General features: G+C 46.3%; 1 protein-coding gene across 2 annotated transcripts in view; it reads left to right on the plus strand.

Annotated features, from left to right (window-relative positions):
• Positions 1-7,185: 7,185 nt before the first annotated feature.
• The window catches only part of CD44 (CD44 molecule (IN blood group)), a 44,226-nt gene continuing 25,808 nt past the window's right edge, over positions 7,186-25,603 (plus strand). Inside the window, exon 1 of one of the 2 annotated variants that reach the window (XM_069738880.1) lies at positions 7,186-7,750. In XM_069738880.1, coding sequence (XP_069594981.1) covers positions 7,681-7,750 — 70 coding nt within the window. In that variant the 5' untranslated portion in view covers positions 7,186-7,680. The remainder of the gene's footprint in view (positions 7,751-25,603) is intronic. The other variant, XM_069738879.1, reaches the window with a different exon arrangement.

Genomic DNA, 25,603 nt, shown 5'->3' on the forward strand with positions numbered 1-25,603 from the left:
AAGGAGGCTGGGTTTGGTGATTCCAGGAGGACGTTACCCGCATATCTCAGCGAGGAGGGAGTGCCCCTTTAGCAGTCGTTAGAAGCCATTCTCACACATGCTGGTAGATGGAATGCGTCCATTAGTTGTGAAGTGCTGAAATAATGAATCGATTTGTCCATAAATTTATCACTTCACGCTTGACGGTATTATTGGGTGCGTAGGACAAAGGACGGTCTATGTGCGGTGTCCTCCGCCAGCCCGTCACACACTGCCGCCATTGTCAGGACGTTCACGCATCGCTCACACTGGCAGCTTTGAATATCTGTAGAATGTTAGTTTCATCAAGTCACGCAACACAAACACCGTGACACCCCGAAAGCAGGGAGGAGGCGAAACATAGCGGAAGGAGCCTGAGATGGCGCGTGACCAACACAATCCCAATAGCAATTGTATATCGGCGCTATTCTGACATGGTATAGCGCGGTGATCGGGGTATTTTATGGATTGTGCTCTCGTTTGGTCACTGTATGTTGGTATTATTTGAGCATTGTATGACATCATTATATGAACATTCTCTGTTAATATTTCAGCATGGTAGGTTGGTATTATTTGTGCACTATATGTTGGTATTATTTCAGCATTATATGACCATTCTTTGTGAGTATCATCTGTTTGCTGTATGCTAGTTATATTTCGGCGTTGTATGTTGGTGCACTGTGGTACACAATGTGTATCTTATTATTTGTGCACTGTATATTAGTAATATTCCAGCACTGTATGTTGGCATCATTTGTGCACTGTATGTCGGTGCCCTGCGGACATTATGTTATTATTTGTGCACTGTATGACGCTATTATCCTCCTTGTGGAGTGTCAGTGACGCCTTCTGGACATCTGTCAGGTCAGCAGTCTTCCCCATGATTGTGGAGCTACTGAAACAGACAAAGGGACCTTTCTAAACACTTAGGAGCCTTTACAGGTGTTTTTTGTTAATTATTCTAATTGTGACGCTGCTGCAATGCAGGTAGGTGCAGGCTCCACTAGATGGCAGTAGAGTGGAAGCAGGACTGCACCTAAACAGAGCTGACCTGCAGTGCAACAGTGATGCTACCACAAGAGGCAGCAGAATAGTCAAACAAGCCGGGTCAGATCCTAGACTCTAGTGCAGTCCCAAAGGAATAAGAAAACTCACGGTCAGAGACAAGCCAGGGGATCAGTAACGGTCAGGATCGAATAAGACAAAAGACAGAAGCAGGTCAGGATACAAGCCAAGTCAAAACCTCTGAGTCAGCACACTAAAGGGAAACATTGAGTCAAGACGGGAATAGGGGAAAACAGAGACACGGGTTCAGACAGCAAACACAGCAGGGACAAATCAGAGCAATCAGAGTCAGCTACAGCAGTATAGGCAGAAACTATAACTGACATCGCCTGCAGGAAGCAGCGGCCATAAATAGACAATCTGAACCCAGACAGAGGCTGAGAAAGGTTAACTCTTGTCATGAACAGACTGGGAAAAAGGGAAAACAGGACTCAAAACCTGGTCTGGATCATGACACTAATTTACTGAGATAATGACTTTTGAGCTTTCATAATTCACAATAATCATCAACATTAACAGAAATAAACAGAGGCTTATCTCTTGTCATGAACAGACTGGGAAAAAGGGAAAACAGGACTCAAAACCTGGTCTGGATCATGACACTAATTTACTGAGATAATGACTTTTGAGCTTTCATAATTCACAATAATCATCAACATTAACAGAAATAAACACGTGAAATAGATCACTCTGTAATGACTCTATATAATATGAGTTTCACTTTTGGTATTGAAGAACTGAAATAAATTAACTTTTTGATGATATTCTAATTTTGTGAGAAGCACCTGTATATAAATCTGCCACACTTAGGCTATGTGCACACGTCACGATTTCTTGCAGAAATGGCCTGAGCAAAACCAGACATTTTCTGCAAGAAATCCGCATTCGTTTTTTCCGTGTTTTTGTCACTTTTTTGCGTTTTTTTTTTGCGTATTTTTTTGCGTTTTTTTTCCGGGGATTTCCCAATGCAATAAAATAGTGGGAAATCTGCAAAAAATTCCGCAAAATTAATGAACATGCTGCGGTTTTTACCGCGATGCATTTTTTTTTTTTCACGGAATCATGTGCACAAAAATTGCGGAATGCATTCTAAATGATGGGATGGATATGTATGCATTTTTTATAGCGAAAAAATTTGAAAAAAAGCGCGAAAAATCCGCAACTTGTGCATACAGCCTTACAGTCCTAGAATGGACTTGGTAATAAAAAAAAAAAAAAAAAAAAAAAAAAAAAAAAAAAAAAATCGCTTTAATTCTTGTATCCAACAATGTTCTGCAACGTTGTCATATTCATTCTATTTCAATCTCGCACCATTTTCAAGGTCTCTGCTTCCTGTCAGTGACTAGATCCTTTCTCTGATAACCTCTCCTGATCAACATCGACATTACTGGTGCATATGGGGAGAGCTCTGATACACTGTAACAAGCGCTGCAGCTGTTACCATGACCTGGCCAGGCATAGAAAAGTAAATCGAGAATGTTAACATTTATTTATCTAACTGGGTCGCTGTGACCAGTGGGGTACCGCAGGGGTCAGTATTGGGACCTGTTCTCTTCAACATATTCATTAATGATCTGGTAGAAGGTTTACACAGTAAAATATCGATATTTGCAGATGATACAAAACTATGTAAAGCAGTTAATACAAGAGAAGATAGTATTCTGCTACAGATGGATCTGGATAAGTTGGAAACTTGGGCTGAAAGGTGGCAGATGAGGTTTAACAATGATAAATGTAAGGTTATACACATGGGAAGAAGGAATCAATATCACCATTACACACTGAATGGGAAACCACTGGGTAAATCTGACAGGGAGAAGGACTTGGGGATCCTAGTTAATGATAAACTTACCTGGAGCAGTCAGTGCAAGGCAGCAGCTGCCAAGGCAAACAGGATCATGGGGTGCATTAAAAGAGGTCTGGATACACATGATGAGAGCATTATACTGCCTCTGTACAAATCCCTAGTTAGACCGCACATGGAGTACTGTGTCCAGTTTTGGGCACCGGTGCTCAGGAAGGATATAATGGAACTAGAGAGAGTACAAAGGAGGGCAACAAAATTAATAAAGGGGATGGGAGAACTACAATACCCAGATAGATTAGCGAAATTAGGATTATTTAGTCTAGAAAAAAGACGACTGAGGGGCGATCTAATAACCATGTATAAGTATATAAGGGGACAATACAAATATCTCGCTGAGGATCTGTTTATACCAAGGAAGGTGACGGGCACAAGGGGGCATTCTTTGCGTCTGGAGGAGAGAAGGTTTTTCCACCAACATAGAAGAGGATTCTTTACTGTTAGGGCAGTGAGAATCTGGAATTGCTTGCCTGAGGAGGTGGTGATGGCGAACTCAGTCGAGGGGTTCAAGAGAGGCCTGGATGTCTTCCTGGAGCAGAACAATATTGTATCATACAATTAGGTTCTGTAGAAGGACGTAGATCTGGGTATTTATTATGATGGAATATAGGCTGAACTGGATGGACAAATGTCTTTTTTCGGCCTTACTAACTATGTTACTATGTTACTATTGACAGCAGGTAGAGATCTTGAAAATGGTGAGAATTTGAAACTTTTCTATCCGTCTGGCGAGCTGGATCGGTGGGTAAGATTCTGGATCTGGTTTTATGCATTGTAGTGACAGCAGCTCGTTGCTTCTCATAACTCGCCGCAGACGCGGTGTGGTCTGATCATAAATATCGGTGCGCACAAAGCAACATAAACACATGTAACATCCGCCGTATAGGAGCCCCTCCCCCGTAAGATTGCAATAGCTCTTAATTATTTATGCAAATCAGTTATCATTTATGTAAATTAGGTCATGAAGTGCATTTTTGACTATTGTGAGATGTTCTATGTGTTCTAGTGTCCTTCTATGAGATCTATAGGTGCCTAGGCTGCTGGAAGCTCAGGTCAGTGGAATACGGATTCTTACACACACAGAACTTTACCAGTAATTGCCCCGTTGTGCCTGATCCCTGGTTTCTTTGTAATTAGTCCAGTTAATTAGAATCACCAACTGAGCCCAAGTGTTATATTTGGAATATGGAGTCTAAGGCTTCGTTCACACTTGCGTTGTGTGACGTCCGTCGCAATGCGTCGTTTTCGGGGAAAAAACGGATCCTGCAAATGTGCCCGCAAGATGCTGTTTTTGCCCATAGACTTGTATTGCCGACGGATCGCGACGTATGGTCCGCCGTGCACTGGAAGCGTCGTGTTGTGGCGGACCGTCGTGTTGTGGCGGACCGTCGTGTTGTGGCGGACCGTCGTGTTGTGGCGGACCGTCGGACCGTTCAAGGGAACGTTTTTTCGTACGTCGGGTCCGCCATTTCCTACCGCGCATGCGAGGCCAAAACTCCGCCCCCTCCTCCCCGGACTTTAGAATGCGAAGTGGATGCGTTAAAAAACTGCATCCGCTGCCAACGTCGTGTCAAATTTTCACAACGTGCGTCGGTACGTCGCGCCGATGCTTAGCGACGGACCCGTACCGACGCAAGTGTGAAAGAAGCCTTACACACGAGGACTTGTATCATTCTGTTAGATGCATAGGTGCTTAGGCTGCTGGAAGCTCAGTTCAGTAGAACCAGCTGAGCCTGAACATTATATCTGGAATATGGGCTCAGGTCAGTAGAATCACCAAATGTTTCCGATTGTTCTAGATGGAATATGGATCTTACACACATGGACTTGGGCTTAAACTGCGCTTTCCCCATTGCGCCTGATCCCTAGTTCCATTAAGTTGTAATTAAGCATATACACGACCTTGATGTTTTATGTGTTCTAGTCTCATTCTGTTAGATCCATAGGTGCCTAGGCTGCTGGAAGCTCAGCTCCTCAGAATTGCCAATGGCCTTGATAGGTCGCCATGTAGTGCGACAGAAGGACTACTGGAGGTGAAGATCGGAGACTGCTGCACCCAAGAAATATAAGCATAGCAGTCTATAGTAGTGGGCAGCCTCATGGAGACCCACAGATGTATGGTAGGCCAGGCTTTGTAATTGGCGGTAACTCCTCCGGACTTGAGAACCCCAATTGTGACACCACTGGTACAACCTAAAGCTTGTGATCCCCAATAGCTCCCCAAATATCTCATGTGTACCAAAGTGACAAGAACATATGTACCCAGAGGTAACCATGCTGGTCCTTGGAGAGAGGGACGTAACCATGCTGGTCCTTGGAGAAAGGGACGTGTGTACCCAGAGGTAACCATGCTGGTCCTTGGAGAGAGGGACGTGTGTACCCAGAGGTAACCATGCTGGTCCTTGGAGAGAGGGACGTGTGTACCCAGAGATAACCATGCTGGTCCTTGGAGAGAGGGACGTGTGTACCCAGAGGTAACCATGCTGGTCCTTGGAGAGAGGGACGTGTGTACCCAGAGGTAACCATGCTGGTCCTTGGAGAGAGGGACATATGTACCCAGAGGTAACCATGCTGGTCCTTGGAGAGAGGGACATATGTACCCAGAGGTAACCATGCTGGTCCTTGGAGAGAGGGACGTAACCATGCTGGTCCTTGGAGAGAGGGACGTGTGTACCCAGAGGTAACCATGCTGGTCCTTGGAGAGAGGGACGTAACCATGCTGGTCCTTGGAGAGAGGGACGTAACCATGCTGGTCCTTGGAGAGAGGGACGTGTGTACCCAGAGGTAACCATGCTGGTCCTTGGAGAGAGGGACGTAACCATGCTGGTCCTTGGAGAGAGGGACGTAACCATGCTGGTCCTTGGAGAGAGGGACGTGTGTACCCAGAGGTAACCATGCTGGTCCTTGGAGAGAGGGACATGTGTACCCAGAGGTAACCATGCTGGTCCTTGGAGAGAGGGACGTATGTACCCAGAGGTAACCATGCTGGTCCTTGGAGAGAGGGACATATGTACCCAGAGGTAACCATGCTGGTCCTTGGAGAGAGGGACGTGTGTACCCAGAGGTAACCATGCTGGTCCTTGGAGAGAGGGACATATGTACCCAGAGGTAACCATGCTGGTCCTTGGAGAGAGGGACGTGTGTACCCAGAGGTAACCATGCTGGTCCTTGGAGAGAGGGACGTGTGTACCCAGAGGTAACCATGCTGGTCCTTGGAGAGAGGGACATATGTACCCAGAGGTAACCATGCTGGTCCTTGGAGAGAGGGACGTATGTACCCAGAGGTAACCATGCTGGTCCTTGGAGAGAGGGACGTGTGTACCCAGAGGTAACCATGCTGGTCCTTGGAGAGAGGGACATATGTACCCAGAGGTAACCATGCTGGTCCTTGGAGAGAGGGACGTGTGTACCCAGAGGTAACCATGCTGGTCCTTGGAGAGAGGGACGTGTGTACCCAGAGGTAACCATGCTGGTCCTTGGAGAGAGGGACGTGTGTACCCAGAGGTAACCATGCTGGTCCTTGGAGAGAGGGACATATGTACCCAGAGGTAACCATGCTGGTCCTTGGAGAGAGGGACGTGTGTACCCAGAGGTAACCATGCTGGTCCTTGGAGAGAGGGACGTATGTACCCAGAGGTAACCATGCTGGTCCTTGGAGAGAGGGACGTGTGTACCCAGAGGTAACCATGCTGGTCCTTGGAGAGAGGGACATATGTACCCAGAGGTAACCATGCTGGTCCTTGGAGAGAGGGACGTATGTACCCAGAGGTAACCATGCAGGTCCTTGGAGAGAGGGACGTGTGTACCCAGAGGTAACCATGCTGGTCCTTGGAGAGAGGGACGTATGTACCCAGAGGTAACCATGCTGGTCCTTGGAGAGAGGGTCCTGCATTGGTTGGTCCCATCATCATTGCTACCAGACCCCGAACTCAAAATATGAAACCAGCAACAAAAAAAAGGGTATAGAAGAGTCCCAGGAGACGTGCAAATGGGGCACAGGGGCAATCAAACACGTGTCCCCTTGGCCCATTATACTCATTGTCATGACACCGCTCACTTTATGGGGTTGCAAAATAAATGGCGCCCACTCTTGCCAAGATGGTGATACAGTGTATAGTGGGTGCAGGGGTTACAGTGGCACCTAAGGTGTCCAAAGACCTATGAGAATTAGGGGACCTGTTGGAGATTTTGCATTGGCGCCACTGGATATCGCTATTTGCCATGGTGCTGCCCCCTGTAGGTTGGGCCCGGTGCGGACTCACGGCTGCTCACGTCCGGTATCCAGACACTATAAGGGACAATTTTATTTGATTGTGGGGGGGTTTAAGGGCTCCAAAAGCTGATGGGGTGATGAGAGACGCAGGCGAGGAGCCGGTCCGCTGCCATCTGGTTCTGCTTTCTCCTGGGCACTGGGAGCCATTAACCCTTCCCGGGGTGAAAGGTTTGGGGGCCTCCGGACCCGGCTTCCTGTGTCAGGTTACTGCAGACCCCTGTGCTGCGGGGCTGGGGCGCTCGCTCTCGGGTTTGGGCTTTTTTCTTCTTCTGGGTGTGACTTTTCTTTCCCTCCCAGTTATGACACGACTCCAGCTCCTTTGAATCGGAATAATAAGCCCTTCAGACTTACCAGCTCCTTTGCTGCACGGTGGCTGATTTTGGTGCTTCTTGTGGGAACTCGTTTTAAAGAGGTTTTTTTTTTTTTTTTTTTGAGAATCCCCCCCAAAAAGAAAAAAAAAATGACCAAACCGCTGTGGATTTTCTGTTTTGGATTATTCTCTTGGATCGGAGCGTCCCAGGCGCAGATAGGTAAGAGGCCCCTGATTATTTCACCCATCTGCAAAGTTTCCCCAAAAAGTTATATGTAGCAGAGCCGGACTTGGTTGATGTAGTTGAGCTGAGTTTGTCAAGAAAAAGTAGATTTATTTTTTTTTACCGGAAAGTTTGCAATTGTGGCTTAGATGCAGCGGGGATCAGTTTATTACATATGTTATATTAAGATGTAGCAGAGGCGGCTTTGCTGGATTAAATGGAGCAGTGATTCACATTGTTGGCTTTCTAAGGTGTAGCAGAGCTGGGTTTTTTAAAGAGATATTAAACCCCCCGGGGTCAGATGTAGTGGAGCGGAGTTTTTTTTTAATTTGGTCTAGATAAGTTGGGTGTGTTAGATGTAGTAGAGAGGAGTTTGACATGAGGATTTCATTGATAGATATAGCAGAGCTGAGTTGGTTGAATCTGGCACAGGTGGGCTGGTTACATGTGGCAGAGCCGAGTTTGTAAGTTTTCTCTTGATCTGGTTCTCTTAGATGTAGCAGAGTTGAGTTTGTAAGGTTAAGTCTTATTACAACTGACAAGCTTAGTTTCACTGCCTCTAATCTAACAAACTCAGCTCTACTATGCCTAATAATGGAGTTCTACAGTAGTACAACACATCCAGCCCTGCTACATCTAGGAGATGCAGTGAAGCTGCGCATGTTATATATATATTAGTGATGGGTTCGCTCGCTCTGGTGCTGTGTAACTTGGTATTGTGGATGAAGCAGAGTTGGGTTTGTTGCAAGTAACAGCACAGAGCTGTAGCAGCGTTGAGTTTGCCATTTAGCGCCATTTATCCTCACACCTTTCTTGCGGCTTTACATAGGACTGCAATTAAACCGACCAGGTTATCATGACATGAGGCATGAGCAAAGTACTACAAGTGACAAGCTCAGCTCTGCTACATCTGCAGTGACATGGAGCGAAGCCTCCAGGGTAGACGCTTCTCCTTTATCTGGAGGCAGAGGTCCAGTTCGGAGATGCCCAGGTTATTCCATCAATGCCAGTTACACCAGTTACACCATTGCTTTATTGGGATTTTTTAGGTTTCATCCAACAGATTCTTTTGTGGATCAATGATTTACTGTTTCAGGGGAACTTTGGGAAGAACCACAAGTCCCAGCATGCAAAGAGACAACAACCAACATAATGGTCTCTGATCTGCAGCTCCACCAACTATTGCAGAACTACAACTCCCAGCAGGCTGCATCATTTTTACTTTGCGGAGGTTGCACAACTACAACTCCCAGCAGACTGCGACTTTTTTTTACTTTTCAACTGTTCCGTAACAACTCTTAGTCTGTCTAATATCTGTGGTTTTCAGGGCAATGTCTTTACATGCTGGGACTTGTGGTTCCAACATAAGTTTCATAGGATGCAGCCAAGAAACCGTTCACAAAGCCGCCGACTGTCAAGGTTTGCTGGGAGCTGTAGAGGGGTCTGGGCATGCTGATGCTGGTAGTTCTACCCCAAGCTTTTCCTGTAGCAAAGTATCAATACTACTGCGCAAACCTATGCTGTGACTTGTAGTTCATCCAATAGGATTGTGCAGTCAGACAATGCTGGGTGTTGTAGTTTGGATACATAATAACCATATTCCGCAGCACTTTACAATTCTCAGCATATTTACACAGTCAGGAGCCGGGGGTTGGATGCTGCTCGAAGACATGCTGTGACTTGTAGTTCCACAACATCCAGTGAAGTATGCATGCTATAAGATTGTAAGAGAATAGGCATTTCAGGATTATGACAGCATGCTGGGAGTTGTAGTTCGGCCAGAATGCCACCGGTTGGATGGACAGCGTTGGGTATGACTGAACACTGTACGGTATGTACAACTACTCTAAAATCTGCTGAGACTTGTAGTCCCACATGGCACATCACCCAACACAGTATATAGACTATAAGGGATTGCTGGGAGCAGTAGTCCGCCAGCTGCTGGAGAGGAGCAGTTTAGAGCTCCCGTCTGTAACTTGTGGCCATTGTGTGGGTGTAGCCGCAGACACGTGCTCCGAGAGGGGCTGATAGAGCTCTGCTACATCTCACCCAGTATGGCTGGTGATGTCCTACTATGGGGGCCAAATACCAGACCCCCCAATAGTGCCGCTACCGGGCAGTGGTCTCCAAGAGTCGCATACCCCACAACTGCGACAGTTGGGAAAAAGGGGCACAGCACAATACAGTACAATAAAGCACAAAACAACACAATACAACATAACACTGCAACACAGGACAACACAGCAACACAAAACAACACAATACAGCACAGGACAGCAAGACACAATACAGCACAATACAGCACAACACAGGACAGCACAATACAGCACAGCACAATACAGTACAATAAAGCACAAAACAACACAATACAACACAGCAACACAGGACAACACAGGACAGCACAACACGACACAATACAGCACAGCACAATACAGCACAACAGCACAACACAATACAATACAACACAATACAACACAATACAACACAGCACAGCAACACAGGACAGCACAACACGATACAATACAGCACAATACAACACAGCACAACACAATACAGCACAATACAGCACAACACAATACAACACAATACAGCACAGCACAATACAGCACAACACAATACAGCACAACTCCGGACAACACAACACAGGACAGCACAGTACAACAGCACATCACAACACAGCCCAATACAGCGCAGCACAACACAACACAGCACAGCACAATACAACACAACACAGCACAACACAGGACAGCACAATACAGCACAATACAGCACAACACAAAACAACAACACAACACAGGACAGCAAAACACAATACAGCACAGCACAATACCACACAATACAGCACAGCACAATACAACACAACACAGCACAACACAGGACAACAAAGCACAACACAGGACAACAAAGCACAGCACAATACAGCACAACACAAGACATCACAGCACAAAACAACACAACACAATACAGCGCAACACAACACAGAACAGCACAACACAATACAGCACAATACAACACAGAACAGCACAACAAAACACAACAACACAGGACAGCACAGCACAATACAGTGCAGCACACAAAACAACACAATGCAGCACAGCACAATACAGCGCAGCACAACACAAAACAACACAATACAGCACAGCACAAAACAACACAGAGCACCATGGCAGGTGTTACTCTACATCAGACCTCGTCCAGTCCTTTATATGCGTCCACACAGAAATATTCTCCTAGAGACGCCAATTAGCGTTTCCACACAGTATGGCTCCTCTTTCATGGCCCCCACAGTGCCCCCCACAGTATGATGCCCCCACAATTCCTCCCACTTACTTGCATGTTTGCTCCTATGCTGGCTCTGCTGCTCGATGATGTGATCTGATTGCTGCAGAGACAGAATGGTGGAGCAGAGACCTGACGGCTCCCTGCTCCACCATTATATTATATGTCCTGACCTCTCGGGCCTGTAGAGCCGCAGTCCAAGTGGTTGACTTTCCCGCTGGATCCAGAATGGGTTGGAGATTTGCCTGCAGCTATCCAGCTTTTGCAGAACTACAACTCCCAGCATGCAGTAAATCACCATACCTATCTATACATTTACAGGGTCCACATGTACATTCATTACATCGGGCGTGGGACAGAAAAGTGGAATAATCATGGAAATAAAGTTACTCCAGTGAGTTTCCCAATCAGAGTGAAGAGTAGGGGGGATAGTGTGTGTGACCCACTGACCGCCCTCCGTATAAAGCCCCCACGCTCCGCTTTCCTGGGTGCGGATCTGTACTGACACCTTCTTTTCCTGACCAGCTATGGCGCCGTATATACATTTACTGACGGATTATAACATTTCGGAGGAAAAACTTGTCTATGACCCAAAGAACAAGAGCGAGTGGCCCATAAAATGCCCGTCCGGCCCCTCTAGAGGAATGTGAGGAATCAACGTCTTATTCAGGGGCCTGAAATGTCACCAAGATCAAGTAACAAAAGGGGCTGGGGGGCGACGCCGGGGTCGGCCATTTGGGTCCTATCTGTCATCTCCTCCACATCTCTGCTTCCTGGAGCCATTCATGAAATATTGCCCGAATTAAGGAGGGGTGCAGGCGCCTTCCACGACCTCGCCAGCTCCAAAACTTTTTTGAAAACTTTTCCAACTTTAGCTTTCCCATTCCTTCACATTTCCAAGAGCTCTGCTTGCTGTCGCAGAGTAGGAACCCTTCACCAGTGGGGTAACCTGAAGCTTGTGGACCCCCGATGCCAAATCTCCAATGGGGCCCCCACAGGGCTTTAATAGTAATAGTCTTTCCATATGGGGCAAAGGAACCTTTGGGGCCCCCTAGTCTCCAGGGCCCGGGTGCGATGGCGACCCCTGCACCTATTGTAGTTTTGCTTGTGCTTTTCACAGCTGAGGGTTTGCTACAAAGGTATCTTGTTCAGAAAATCCGCTAAACTAAATGTATCGATCAACGGATTGTTTGTTACAATGTATCAATCACCATCTGGAGAGTTTGTTACAATGTATCGGTCTGGGGGTTCACGCTGTTTATTGGATACATTGTAGCAAATTCTCAGCTGTGGGATATATTAGATCAGGGTAAGTATATAAAGGGTCAACAGGCGCCGTCCAGAGCTGCTCACTTTTACTGTGGGGGGGAACGGTGCCGAATCTGCCGATGATATTCTGGCGAAACGCGTGGTCGTCACATCAGCAGCACCACTCTGACCCAGTACATCTCACAGCTGAGAATTCGCTACAATGTGTAAAGGGGTTGCATGAGAAATAGCGCCACCTTCGTCCATGGCGGTGTCTGGTACTGCAGCTCAGCTACATTGCAATGACTATGGCTGCTTGTGCACACGGTTAGTGCGGTGCTGCCGGGGGCCCACGGTTTGGGGCGGCCCGGCTGGAACAAACGCCCATTGTAATGTGTAGAGGTAAATTTCAGGAATCAATTACTCGGCCCGCGGCCTCAGAGATGGAGCACATGGCAGGGACAGGCCCAGAACTTGGCATAAAGACATGACAGGAGGGAATGGAGATATGGCTTCATAATGGAGCTGATGTAGCAGAGCTGAGGGCGTTCTGTCACTGTTCTTTCAGCTGTCAGGGCATGCTGGAAGTTGTAGTTTTGCACCAGATGGAGAGTCACAAGTTGGAGATTACTGCTGTAGATGTCGTCCATGCAGTGTTTCCTACATCATCCTGCCCAGCAGGGGGCTCCATATTGTTCTTTAACGCTATCACTATGTGGGCACCATATGGCGGTATTTTTTAGGCCCGGTATGGAGGTGTTCCTTGGCATAGGTCATGGCATGTGTCATTGTATGGTGGTATTATTTAGTATGGCATATGGCCATATGCCACAATCGTTTGGGCTCAGTATGGTGGCCCTACTTAGGTCATATATGATATCTATTTTATAGCCCATATTACAGGTAACTGGGCTCCATATACCGGTATTATGTGACCATGTTATGTTACAGCTATTTGGACACAGTATGGCGGCACTATTTAGGCACTGCTTGGTGATATGATCTAAATCACTTTATGGTACTGTTATTTGGGCCGTAGTGTTGAATTATCATTGTCTACCAGTAATATTCGGTCCTATAGTGATATTATTTAGGTCCTGTATGGTAGTGTTATATTTACTATGATGGAAATGTTTGTGCAGTATTATGTACATATACACTCTATGGTAGTATTTGCATTACAAAGGCTGTATTAAATATATGCTCAATGGTAGCAGCATCTGTGCACTATATGGCAGCATTATATATACACTCTACAGGAGTTATATTTCTGCACTATATGACAGTGTTAGATACGTTTATACATATATCTATGGTCGTAGTATCTGTGCACTATATGGCGGTGTTATATGTATGTATACACTCTATAGTAGTAGTATCTGTGCACTATATGGCAGTGTTATATGTATATGTATACACTCTGTAGTAGCAGTATCTGTGCACTATAGGGCAGTGTTATATGTATACACTCTATAGTAGTAGTATCTGTGCACTATATGGCAGTGTTATCTGTATTTGCATGCACTCTATAGCAGTAGTATCTGTGCACTATATGGAAGTGTTATATGTATACACTCTATAGTAGTAGTATCTGTGCACTATATGGCAGTGATATATATGTATGCACTCTATAGTAGTAGTAGTAGTATCTGTGCACTATATGGCAGTGTTATATGTATGTGTATACAGTCTATAGTAGTAGTATCTGTGCACTATATGGCAGTGTTATATGTATATGTCTGCACTGTATAGTAGTAGTATCTGTGCACTATATGGCAGTGTTGTATATGTGTGCACTCTACAGTAATAGCATCTGTGCACTATATGGCAGTGTTATATGTATGCACTCTATAGTAGTAGTATTTGTGCACTATATAGCAGTGTTATATGTATGCACTCTATAGTAGTAGTATGTGTGCACTATATAGCAGTGTTATATGTATGCACTCTAGTAGTAGTATCTGTGCACTATATGGCAGTGGTATATGACTATAGAGGGCACACATATACATATACCACTGCCATATAGTGCACAGATACTATTACTATAGAGGGCACACATATAAATAGTATCTGTGCACTATATGGCAGTGTTATACTGTATGTATGCACTCTATAGTAGTATTATTTTTGCACTATATAGCAGTGTTATATGTATATGTGTGCACTGTATAGTAGTAGTATCTGTGCACTATATGGCAGTGTTTTATGTATATGTGTGCACTCTACAGTAATAGCATCTGTGCACTATATGGCAGTGTTATATGTATGCACTCTATAGTAGTAGTATTTGTGCACTATATAGCAGTGTTATATGTATATGTGTGCACTATATGGCAGTATTTGTTAAGATCTTATTTCCAGCTGCTGTCAGTTGATGTGTCACAGCCTCACTGATTCTATACGTAACATTATTTATGACTTGGAGCCATTGCGGCCCTGATACTTATGGCTTCCAGCACAACATTTTGGTGAGTGTGGTCTGTTTTTGGGGTTTACCACATGCAGAGATGATGGCGCAGTGAAAGTAAAGGGCGGATGGAGGTTCAGTGACTACTGAGATATTGATTGTGACTAATGGATCTCTCATAATTAACACCAAGGAATAAAGCGCTCGTCCGGCGCATTATTCCGACATCATTCAGACTTTCCCAGCGGCCGGCGCTCATCTGTGGAGTTACTGTAAGATACCTACATACAAGTGTGTGACCCGACAGCCTAGAAAGTGAGACGGCGACTTATCAACACCAGCCACGGAATAATCGTTCCGGAAAATAGCGACCGATGAGACGACTCGTACCGCCACATAGTAACCTGCGCTGACAATAATGTGTTATATAAGGCCAGACGCACAGGATATGGGAATATACAGGCAGAAATAGATTACGGGATTACATCTCAGCCCTTACATAATATTAACAGTATTTTCTAGCTCCGGAGAGAACTGGGACACCATCTGTGACTTACAAAGGTCCAGACTGGAGCCCAAACTCCATAGCTGTAACCATGAGCGTTAAAGGGATTGTCTGAGGTCTTGAATAGATGCGAGTCCCTTATTAAAGACCCTTTTTGTTAGCCTCTCCCCCTGGAAGTCTCGGCTCGTATGTGTGTTATATGGACAGTCCAATAATTTCAGTAGTAACCATTGCAATACCTCATTTCACCTGCGGGTGCAGTGTTGGTTTTGTGAGAACTTTACGGCAGCTTCTACTTACGTCTACACCTCTTTTATAGGACATGCTATTACTTTAGGGGGGATTTTGATCTTTTTTCAGGCCACCGGTTATAAGCAGTTCTCTTTAATATTTTTCTCTTTCATCAGCATTTCTGTCCATGGAAGGGAATAGGATTGAGTTCCACTTTCTTGTAACTTTGCTCTGCAGGAAAAAAAATAAATTAACTGGGATCCTGGAGGTCAGGTCATAATGAGATGATAGTTCCCAGTGATAGGAAACCCCTTTAAGAGGTTATACCCTGCCCCCAAGGATCCCAAAATTGGAGTTTTGGAGTGCAGCTCTTGGCTTTCTCCAGCAGTCCCATAGACAGTGAATGGAGCGGAGGCCGAATATAAGGGGCAGCAGAGCCCCATTCTTGGGGTTCCAGAGACCCAATCTTGGGATCCCTGAGGGTCCCAACAATCTGACCCCTGAGGGTCCCAACAATCTGATCCCTGAGGGTCCCAACAATCGGATCCCTGAGGGTCCCAACAATCGGATCCCTGAGGGTCCCAACAATCGGATCCCTGAGGGTCCCAACAATCGGATCCCTGAGGGTCCCAACAATCGGATCCCTGAGGGTCCCAACAATCGGATCCCTGAGGGTCCCAACAATCGGATCCCTGAGGGTCCCAACAATCGGATCCCTGAGGGTCCCAACAATCGGATCCCTGAGGGTCCCAACAATCGGATCCCTGAGGGTCCCAACAATCGGATCCCTGAGGGTCCCAACAATCGGATCCCTGAGGGTCCCAACAATCGGAACCCTGAGGGTCCCAACAATCTGACCCCTGAGGGTCCCAACAATTTGACCCCTGAGGGTCCCAACAATTTGACCCCTGAGGGTCCCAACAATTTGACCCCTGAGGGTCCCAACAATCGGACCCTTGAGGGACCCAACAATCGGACCCTTGAGGGACCCAACAATCGGACCCTTGAGGGACCCAACAATCGGATCCCTGAGGGACCCAACAATCGGATCCCTGAGGGACCCAACAATGGGATCCCTGAGGGACCCAACAATGGGATCCCTGAGGGACCCAACAATGGGATCCCTGAGGGACCCAACAATGGGATCCCTGAGGGACCCAACAATGGGATCCCTGAGGGACCCAACAATGGGATCCCTGAGGGACCCAACAATGGGATCCCTGAGGGACCCAACAATGGGATCCCTGAGGGACCCAACAATGGGATCCCTGAGGGACCCAACAATGGGATCCCTGAGGGACCCAACAATGGGATCCCTGAGGGACCCAACAATGGGATCCCTGAGGGACCCAACAATGGGATCCCTGAGGGACCCAACAATGGGATCCCTGAGGGACCCAACAATGGGATCCCTGAGGGACCCAACAATGGGATCCCTGAGGGACCCAACAATGGGATCCCTGAGGGACCCAACAATGGGATCCCTGAGGGACCCAACAATGGGATCCCTGAGGGACCCAACAATGGGATCCCTGAGGGACCCAACAATGGGATCCCTGAGGGACCCAACAATGGGATCCCTGAGGGACCCAACAATGGGATCCCTGAGGGACCCAACAATGGGATCCCTGAGGGACCCAACAATGGGATCCCTGAGGGACCCAACAATGGGATCCCTGAGGGACCCAACAATGGGATCCCTGAGGGACCCAACAATGGGATCCCTGAGGGACCCAACAATGGGATCCCTGAGGGACCCAACAATGGGATCCCTGAGGGACCCAACAATGGGATCCCTGAGGGACCCAACAATGGGATCCCTGAGGGACCCAACAATGGGATCCCTGAGGGACCCAACAATGGGATCCCTGAGGGACCCAACAATGGGATCCCTGAGGGACCCAACAATGGGATCCCTGAGGGACCCAACAATGGGATCCCTGAGGGACCCAACAATGGGATCCCTGAGGGACCCAACAATGGGATCCCTGAGGGACCCAACAATGGGATCCCTGAGGGACCCAACAATGGGATCCCTGAGGGACCCAACAATGGGATCCCTGAGGGACCCAACAATGGGATCCCTGAGGGACCCAACAATGGGATCCCTGAGGGACCCAACAATGGGATCCCTGAGGGACCCAACAATGGGATCCCTGAGGGACCCAACAATGGGATCCCTGAGGGACCCAACAATGGGATCCCTGAGGGACCCAACAATGGGATCCCTGAGGGACCCAACAATGGGATCCCTGAGGGACCCAACAATGGGATCCCTGAGGGACCCAACAATGGGATCCCTGAGGGACCCAACAATGGGATCCCTGAGGGACCCAACAATGGGATCCCTGAGGGACCCAACAATGGGATCCCTGAGGGACCCAACAATGGGATCCCTGAGGGACCCAACAATGGGATCCCTGAGGGACCCAACAATGGGATCCCTGAGGGACCCAACAATGGGATCCCTGAGGGACCCAACAATGGGATCCCTGAGGGACCCAACAATGGGATCCCTGAGGGACCCAACAATGGGATCCCTGAGGGACCCAACAATGGGATCCCTGAGGGACCCAACAATGGGATCCCTGAGGGACCCAACAATGGGATCCCTGAGGGACCCAACAATGGGATCCCTGAGGGACCCAACAATGGGATCCCTGAGGGACCCAACAATGGGATCCCTGAGGGACCCAACAATGGGATCCCTGAGGGTCCCAACAATTTGACCCCTGAGGGTCCCAACAATTTGACCCCTGAGGGTCCCAACAATTTGACCCCTGAGGGTCCCAACAATTTGACCCCTGAGGGTCCCAACAATCTGACCCATGAGGGTCCCAACAATCGGACCTTTGAGGGACCCAACAATCGGATCCCTGGTGATAAAAAACCCTTTAAGGTTTTGTCCTCCTGCCGACAATGTGCCACCAATGCTGTTGTCTCCTTATTTTGGAGAGGGTTCTCCATTTGGGCCTCTCAGGTTTTTGGCTTAGGTAGTGTCTGCTGCCTCTACACCCCATATATCGACCACTTCATGTTTGCCACCATTTTTAATTTCTTAAGTACTTATTTTCCCAAACAATTTGCCAGGGAATTTTTATTTTTTGGGGATAAAATTACCATTTATTTAAAAAAAACAAATTCCAAAAATACTTTATCATTTGCAAGTCTGCTCAGACTATAGGTGCCGCGTGCCACCGCCGCTGCCATTAGGGCCGTGTCCTCCACGTCTGGTATCTGACAGGCGGTGGTCCACACCCAGCACATGAAAGTGACATTTCCGGGCACGGATAACGCGGTGTGACACATCCCTCCGACTAAGTAGGTGGATTTTTCCTTTGTGTTTTATTTTTTTAATTGGCTTTTTCCAACTACACGAACATCCAGCGACATAAAAACAGGATCATTCCCTCATCACACGGGCAGTGGCATGATAGCAATGGGAGACCTCTGCCCCCTGTGCTCCCGGGGAAGGCGAGAAATAATAATCAGCTGGACGCATAGAGAAGGAAAGGAGACTTTAATGACTTTGCTGAATGATTTGCCCGCGGACGCCAGTGGATTCTTTACCACTGACCTCTGTCATTCATGTCACCAGGCGGAATCCACAGAGGAGGCCAAATATTCAGAGCGCCAATTATGGCCGCAGCTATGACCGGGGCAGTGTATGGCGGCACTATTTAGGACACTGCATATGCTGAGGAACGCTTAGGGGCACTGTGTGTGGAGCACCTGTTGGCATGATATTTAGCTATAGTGGTGTTATCTGGTAGGTGCTGTGCACGGGAGCCTGAGTATATGGAAGAAGTCTCGCTGGGTCGCTATGTATGGGGGCGCTATTTTACATGGGATTTAGTGGCTTTTTCTGGTTGGGATACTGTAAATGGGGCACTAACTGTGGGGCATTATCATTTAGACTGGTATGGGGGCACTAGTATTTAACCTCTGGCTAAGGCACTGTTATGGCGACACTATTTAGTCTCTGGTTACAACAGTAATGTGGGGGCACTATTATTTAGTCTCTTGCTAGGGCACTAGTATAGAGGTACTATTATTTAGTCTCTTGCTGGGGCACTAGTATAGAGGTACTATTATTTAGTCTCTGGCTGGGGCACTAGTATAGAGGTACTATTATTTAGTCTCTGGCTAGGGCACTAGTATAGGGGTACTATTGTTTAGTATCTAGCTATGGCAATAGTATAGGGGTATTATTATTTAGTCTCTGGCTAGGGCAATAGTATAGGGGTACTATTATTTAGTCTCTGGCTAGGGCACTAGTATAGAGGTACTATTATTTAGTATCTAGCTATGGCAATAGTATAGGGGTATTATTATTTAGTCTCTGGCTAGGGCAATAGTATAGAGGTACTATTATTTAGTATCTGGCTATGGCACTAGTATAGGGGTAATATTATTTAGTCTCTGGCTATGGCACTAGTATAGAGGTACTATTATTTAGTATCTGGCTAGGGCACTAGTATAGAGGTACTATTATTTAGTCTCTGGCTATGGCACTAGTATAGAGGTACTATTATTTAGTATCTGGCTATGGCACTAGTATAGGGGTAATATTATTTAGTCTCTGGCTATGGCACTAGTATAGAGGTACTATTATTTAGTATCTGGCTAGGGCACTGGTATAGAGATAATTTTATTTAGTCTCTAGCTATGGCACTAGTATAGAGGTACTATTATTTAGTCCCTGGTTGTGGCACTAGTATATAGGTATTATTATTTCGTCTCTAGCTATGGCACTAGTATATACCGTAGGTACTATTATTTAGTCTCTAGCTATGGCTCTAGTATAGGGGTACTATTATTTAGTCTCTGGCTATGGCACTAGTATAGAGGTACTATTATTTAGTATCTGGCTAGGGCACTGGTATAGAGATAATTTTATTTAGTCTCTAGCTATGGCACTAGTATAGAGGTACTATTATTTAGTCCCTGGTTGTGGCACTAGTATATAGGTATTATTATTTCGTCTCTAGCTATGGCACTAGTATATACCGTAGGTACTATTATTTAGTCTCTAGCTATGGCTCTAGTATAGGGGTACTATTATTTAGTCCCTGGCTATGGCACTAGTATAAGGGTACTAGTCTCTGGCTAGGGCACTAGTATAGGGGTAGTATGGAGATACGGGGGTCAGCGGGTGCTCTAATCCGCTGGCTCGAGACCGCATGGACCATGGATCATCCCACCAAACGCCCGCTCTCCTTTTATCATAGGCATAATACTAATCAGACAACACAGGGGGAGGGTTAATGAGTGGGGCAATACTTTATTGAAGCACAAAACAGGCAAATAACACATAAAACAGTCGCAGCAAAATACCCAAGATGGTGCAAATTACAGAATCTCACCTTTTTGCTGACTCGCCAGGATTAAAACCAGCTGCGCCTTCCAGTGCCGACTACCACCACCTGTGACACACACAGAGAGAAGGTAACTACAAATATAGGAAACTGACAGTCCATTGAGTTACAAGGCCCTGTGACCGGAGGGTCACAACCTGGCTTCTCTGAACATCTCCATGGAGCCAGGTGAATGGTGGGTCCCATCCATGACTTTCCCAAACGTATCCATGGGGCTCAGGTGACCGGTGGGTGCAAATCCTGACTTCCCCAAACGTATCCATGGGTTCAGTGATGGTCAATGGAGCAGATCTGTATTCTTTCAGCCGAGGTCGTGGTCTCCTAAGCTGGCATCCTGTAGAATTTCAAATCTGTGTCCGTCGTGATGGAGCCATGATCTAGCAGCTATCCTATGTTCCTGGCTATGGTTTTGTAAAGAGTCTCTGGTTCTCTGTATCTCTTGTTACACAGGGAGATCTCACTTATATAGCTCACAACTGTTGTCCTTCAAGCCATCATCCAGAGATCAAGAGGAAGATGTGATGAAATTAACTCGCATTGTTTGAATATTTTATGAAATTGCATAGTTTTTACTTCTGTTTTGTAAGTTGACGAGCCACAGGTTCCCACACAATGATCAACCAACATATAATCAAACATCCATTGTTTAATTACCCTGCATACCTGTCTTGCAAAGATAGCCGACAATAAGATGTAGGAGCTGATATAAGAGGCAAACAGCAGCCATTCAAAGATATCAAAGATCAACGTTTAAGATACATATGACAACAGTCAATGTTTCTTAACCAACTGAAAATAGAAGTATGGATAATTAAGATTAGATGCTGTGTCGTCACAGGTACTATTACCTAGTCTCTGGCTATGGCACTAGTATGGGGGCACTATTTAGTCTCTAGCTATGGCACTAGTATAGGGACACTACTTAATCTCTGGCTAGGGCACTAGTATAGGGACACTATTACTTAGACTCTGGCTGGGGCACTAGTATAGGGCCACTATTACTTAGTCTCTGGCTGGGGCACTAGTATAGGGGCACTATTACTTAGTGTCTGGCTGGGGATAGTGGCACTATTACTTAATCTCTGGCTGGGGCACTAGTATAGGTGCACTATTACTTAGTCTCTGGCTGGGGCACTATTACTTAATCTCTGGCTGGGGCACTAGTATAGGGGCACTATTACTTAATCTCTGGCTGGGGCACTAGTATAGGGGCACTATTACTTAATCTCTGGCTGGGGCACTAGTATAGGGCCACTATTACTTAATCTCTGGCTGGGGCACTAGTATAGGGGCACTATTACTTAGTCTCTGGCTGGGGCACTAGTATAGGGGCACTATTACTTAATCTCTGGCTGGGGCACTAGTATAGGGGCACTATTACTTAGTCTCTGGCTGGGGCACTAGTATAGGGGCACTATTACTTAGTCTCTGGCTGGGGCACTAGTATAGGGGCACTATTACTTAGTGTCTGGCTGGGGATAGTGGCACTATTACTTAATCTCTGGCTGGGGCACTAGTATAGGCGCACTATTACTTAGTCTCTGGCTGGGGCACTATTACTTAATCTCTGGCTGGGGCACTAGTATAGGCGCACTATTACTTAGTCTCTGGCTGGGGCACTATTACTTAATCTCTGGCTGGGGCACTAGTATAGGGGCACTATTACTTAATCTCTGGCTGGGGCACTAGTATAGGGGCACTATTACTTAATCTCTGGCTGGGGCACTAGTATAGGGGCACTATTACTTAGTCTGGCTGGGGCACTAGTATAGGGGCACTATTACTTAGTCTGGCTGGGGCACTAGTATAGGGGCACTATTACTTAGTCTGGCTGGGGCACTAGTATAGGGGCACTATTACTTAGTCTCTGGCTGGGGCACTATTACTTAGTCTGGCTGGGGCACTAGTATAGGGGCACTATTACTTAATCTCTGGCTGGGGCTCTAGTATAGGGGCACTATTACTTAATCTCTGGCTGGGGCTCTAGTATAGGGGCACTATTACTTAGTCTGGCTGGGGCACTAGTATAGGGGCACTATTACTTAATCTCTGGCTGGGGCTCTAGTATAGGGGCACTATTACTTAGTCTGGCTGGGGCACTAGTATAGGGGCACTATTACTTAATCTCTGGCTGGGGCACTAGTATAAGGGCACTATTACTTAATCTCTGGCTGGGGCTCTAGTATAGGGGCACTATTACTTAGTCTGGCTGGGGCACTAGTATAGGGGCACTATTACTTAATCTCTGGCTGGGGCACTAGTATAAGGGCACTATTACTTAATCTCTGGCTGGGGCTCTAGTATAGGGCACTATTACTTAGTCTCTGGCTGGGGTACTAGTATAAGGGCACTATTACTTAATCTCTGGCTGGGGCACTAGTATAAGGGCACTATTACTTAATCTCTGGCTGGGGCTCTAGTATAGGGCACTATTACTTAGTCTCTGGCTGGGGCACTAGTATAAGGGCACTATTACTTAATCTCTGGCTGGGGCACTAGTATAGGGGCACTATTACTTAGTCTGGCTGGGGCACTAGTATAGGGGCACTATTACTTAATCTCTGGCTGGGGCACTAGTATAGGGCACTATTACTTAATCTCTGGCTGGGGCACTAGTATAGGGGCACTATTACTTAATCTCTGGCTGGGGCTCTAGTATAGGGGCACTATTACTTAATCTCTGGCTGGGGCACTAGTATAAGGGCACTATTACTTAGTCTGGCTGGGGCACTAGTATAGGGGCACTATTACTTAGTCTGGCTGGGGCTCTAGTATAGGGGCACTATTACTTAATCTCTGGCTGGGGCTCTAGTATAGGGCACTATTACTTAGTCTCTGGCTGGGGCTCTAGTATAGGGGCACTATTACTTAGTCTGGCTGGGGCACTAGTATAGGGCACTATTACTTAATCTCTGGCTGGGGTACTAGTATAAGGACATTACTATTCAGCCTCTCTGGTTAGGACATTGGATGTTGTGTGAATTGTAGCCTACAGAAGGAGGCCATTTTCTGTATGTGGTAATAACACTGTGACTGTTGCCATATGTTACAGCCGGTTTCTCCCTTTTCCCACTTATTGAGCCTCATTAGTGACATGGTGGGCTAGCGGTGGGCTTGTGGCTACACAGAGGCCAGTCTGGACTGGAGCAGAGTTTATAGATAAGTGTGTGGAGCCTCATAGGGTTAATTTCTGCCCGGCGGCGGCGCGTGGTTGTAACTGATAAATTTTTGCCACAGGAAAGCCACATCCTGTTTCAGAGAGCAGATTTTACGTATGGTTTTATGGGTAAAGCCATGATTATCGCTTCCTATAACCGAGCGCTCGCCATAAAGATTATTTTATGTTTGACTGTACGTGGGGTTTTGTGCATTTTCTCTTTGTAAATCCGTTACTTCGCTTTTGTCATCTCTCACCGACCACATGAAACATCACTTCTGCTTCCTTAAAAGTAAACAGGAGGCACAACACAATCACGTTAGTCAAGTAAAAACTGTGAAAAAGTTTATTCCTGAGAGAAGTTATACTTTAGCTTACAACTCATGAGCTTGTTTTTTTGTGCAGTGTAGAATTCCCCACAAAAAAAAACAAAACAAACAAGTTCAAAAACTTTCACATTCTTTATAATAACTTTCTGGGTCATGTCAGAATGATGCCCGATAGAAAGGTCCGTCCTTCTTTGCACAATATTCTATTGTAATATGATCTAAATTAATTTTTGCAGCAGGCTGTAAAGCACGATAAGAAGTGTAGTCCAGATATCCTGACACCTAGTGGCCAAAAATATATTGCACCATCAATCAAAAGTCATATACATCCACACCTACATTTCTCACTTCGTTTTCATTAGGTGCTACCTAATGGCGACAGTAACTGATTAAAGTTCTGTCTCACCGCTAAAGCTTCTGATAATGGACGCTCCAGGCTGTTAGCTACTTGATGCATTCATGGGCTACACAGAAGAAAATCACTTTCATTCTGGCCAAGGGTAATTTCATTCTCACACGTGGGTGTCACGCTGCCGTATTTTGCAACTTCTAGGCAGGTACGATAAAAATAAATTCCCTGAGAAATGCGACACACCTGTTTTTCTGCATGGATGGGATTGTCCTCTGGCGCAGCCATTACCCGGGCAGTGGAATTTTACAGAACATTCCAACCTAGATGATGGGCAGCTTGACAGATGTAAAGGGTTAATAGGAATCCAACAAACGTCAGTAAAATAATTAGCCATTATCTTTACGTCTCGTGACTCTGGTGTATTATTATTCAGGGCGTCCCGCGGTACAGTCCTCCGATCCGAACGATATTATTATTGGCGTCTTCGTAGGACATGGTCATCACGGTGACAGATCTGTTATACAGTTGGCAAGGAGAAGGGAGGCTTTTTTTGGACTTTGCGCTTTTCCCCCCCCAACTACACATACATACATACATACATACATACATACATACATACATACATAGATGATCAAATAGACAGGTGGGCTATGGATTATGGGCCTCTATATACTCCTTGAAAGGAAAAATGCCAACTGGACCACCACCAAAATGGCAATAGGGGTGGAAGATGCCAACTGGACCACCACCAAAATGACATTAGGGGTAGAAGAATAGAAGAAGTAACGTGCACTTATATAAGGCTGCTCCAGCTTCTTTGGCATCTAAAATCCTAAAATGAGAAACCCCTTTAACTCATAATTTGGCGCACATCATGTAGGTTAAACTCATGCCCAAGAGCACGTCCATACCACCGATGATTGGCGAAACGTCAGCTCACATCTGATACGTCTGTAGTATA

The sequence above is a fragment of the Ranitomeya imitator genome, chromosome 9, assembly GCF_032444005.1.
Source record: "Ranitomeya imitator isolate aRanImi1 chromosome 9, aRanImi1.pri, whole genome shotgun sequence".
Classification (NCBI taxonomy): Eukaryota; Metazoa; Chordata; class Amphibia; order Anura; family Dendrobatidae; genus Ranitomeya; species Ranitomeya imitator.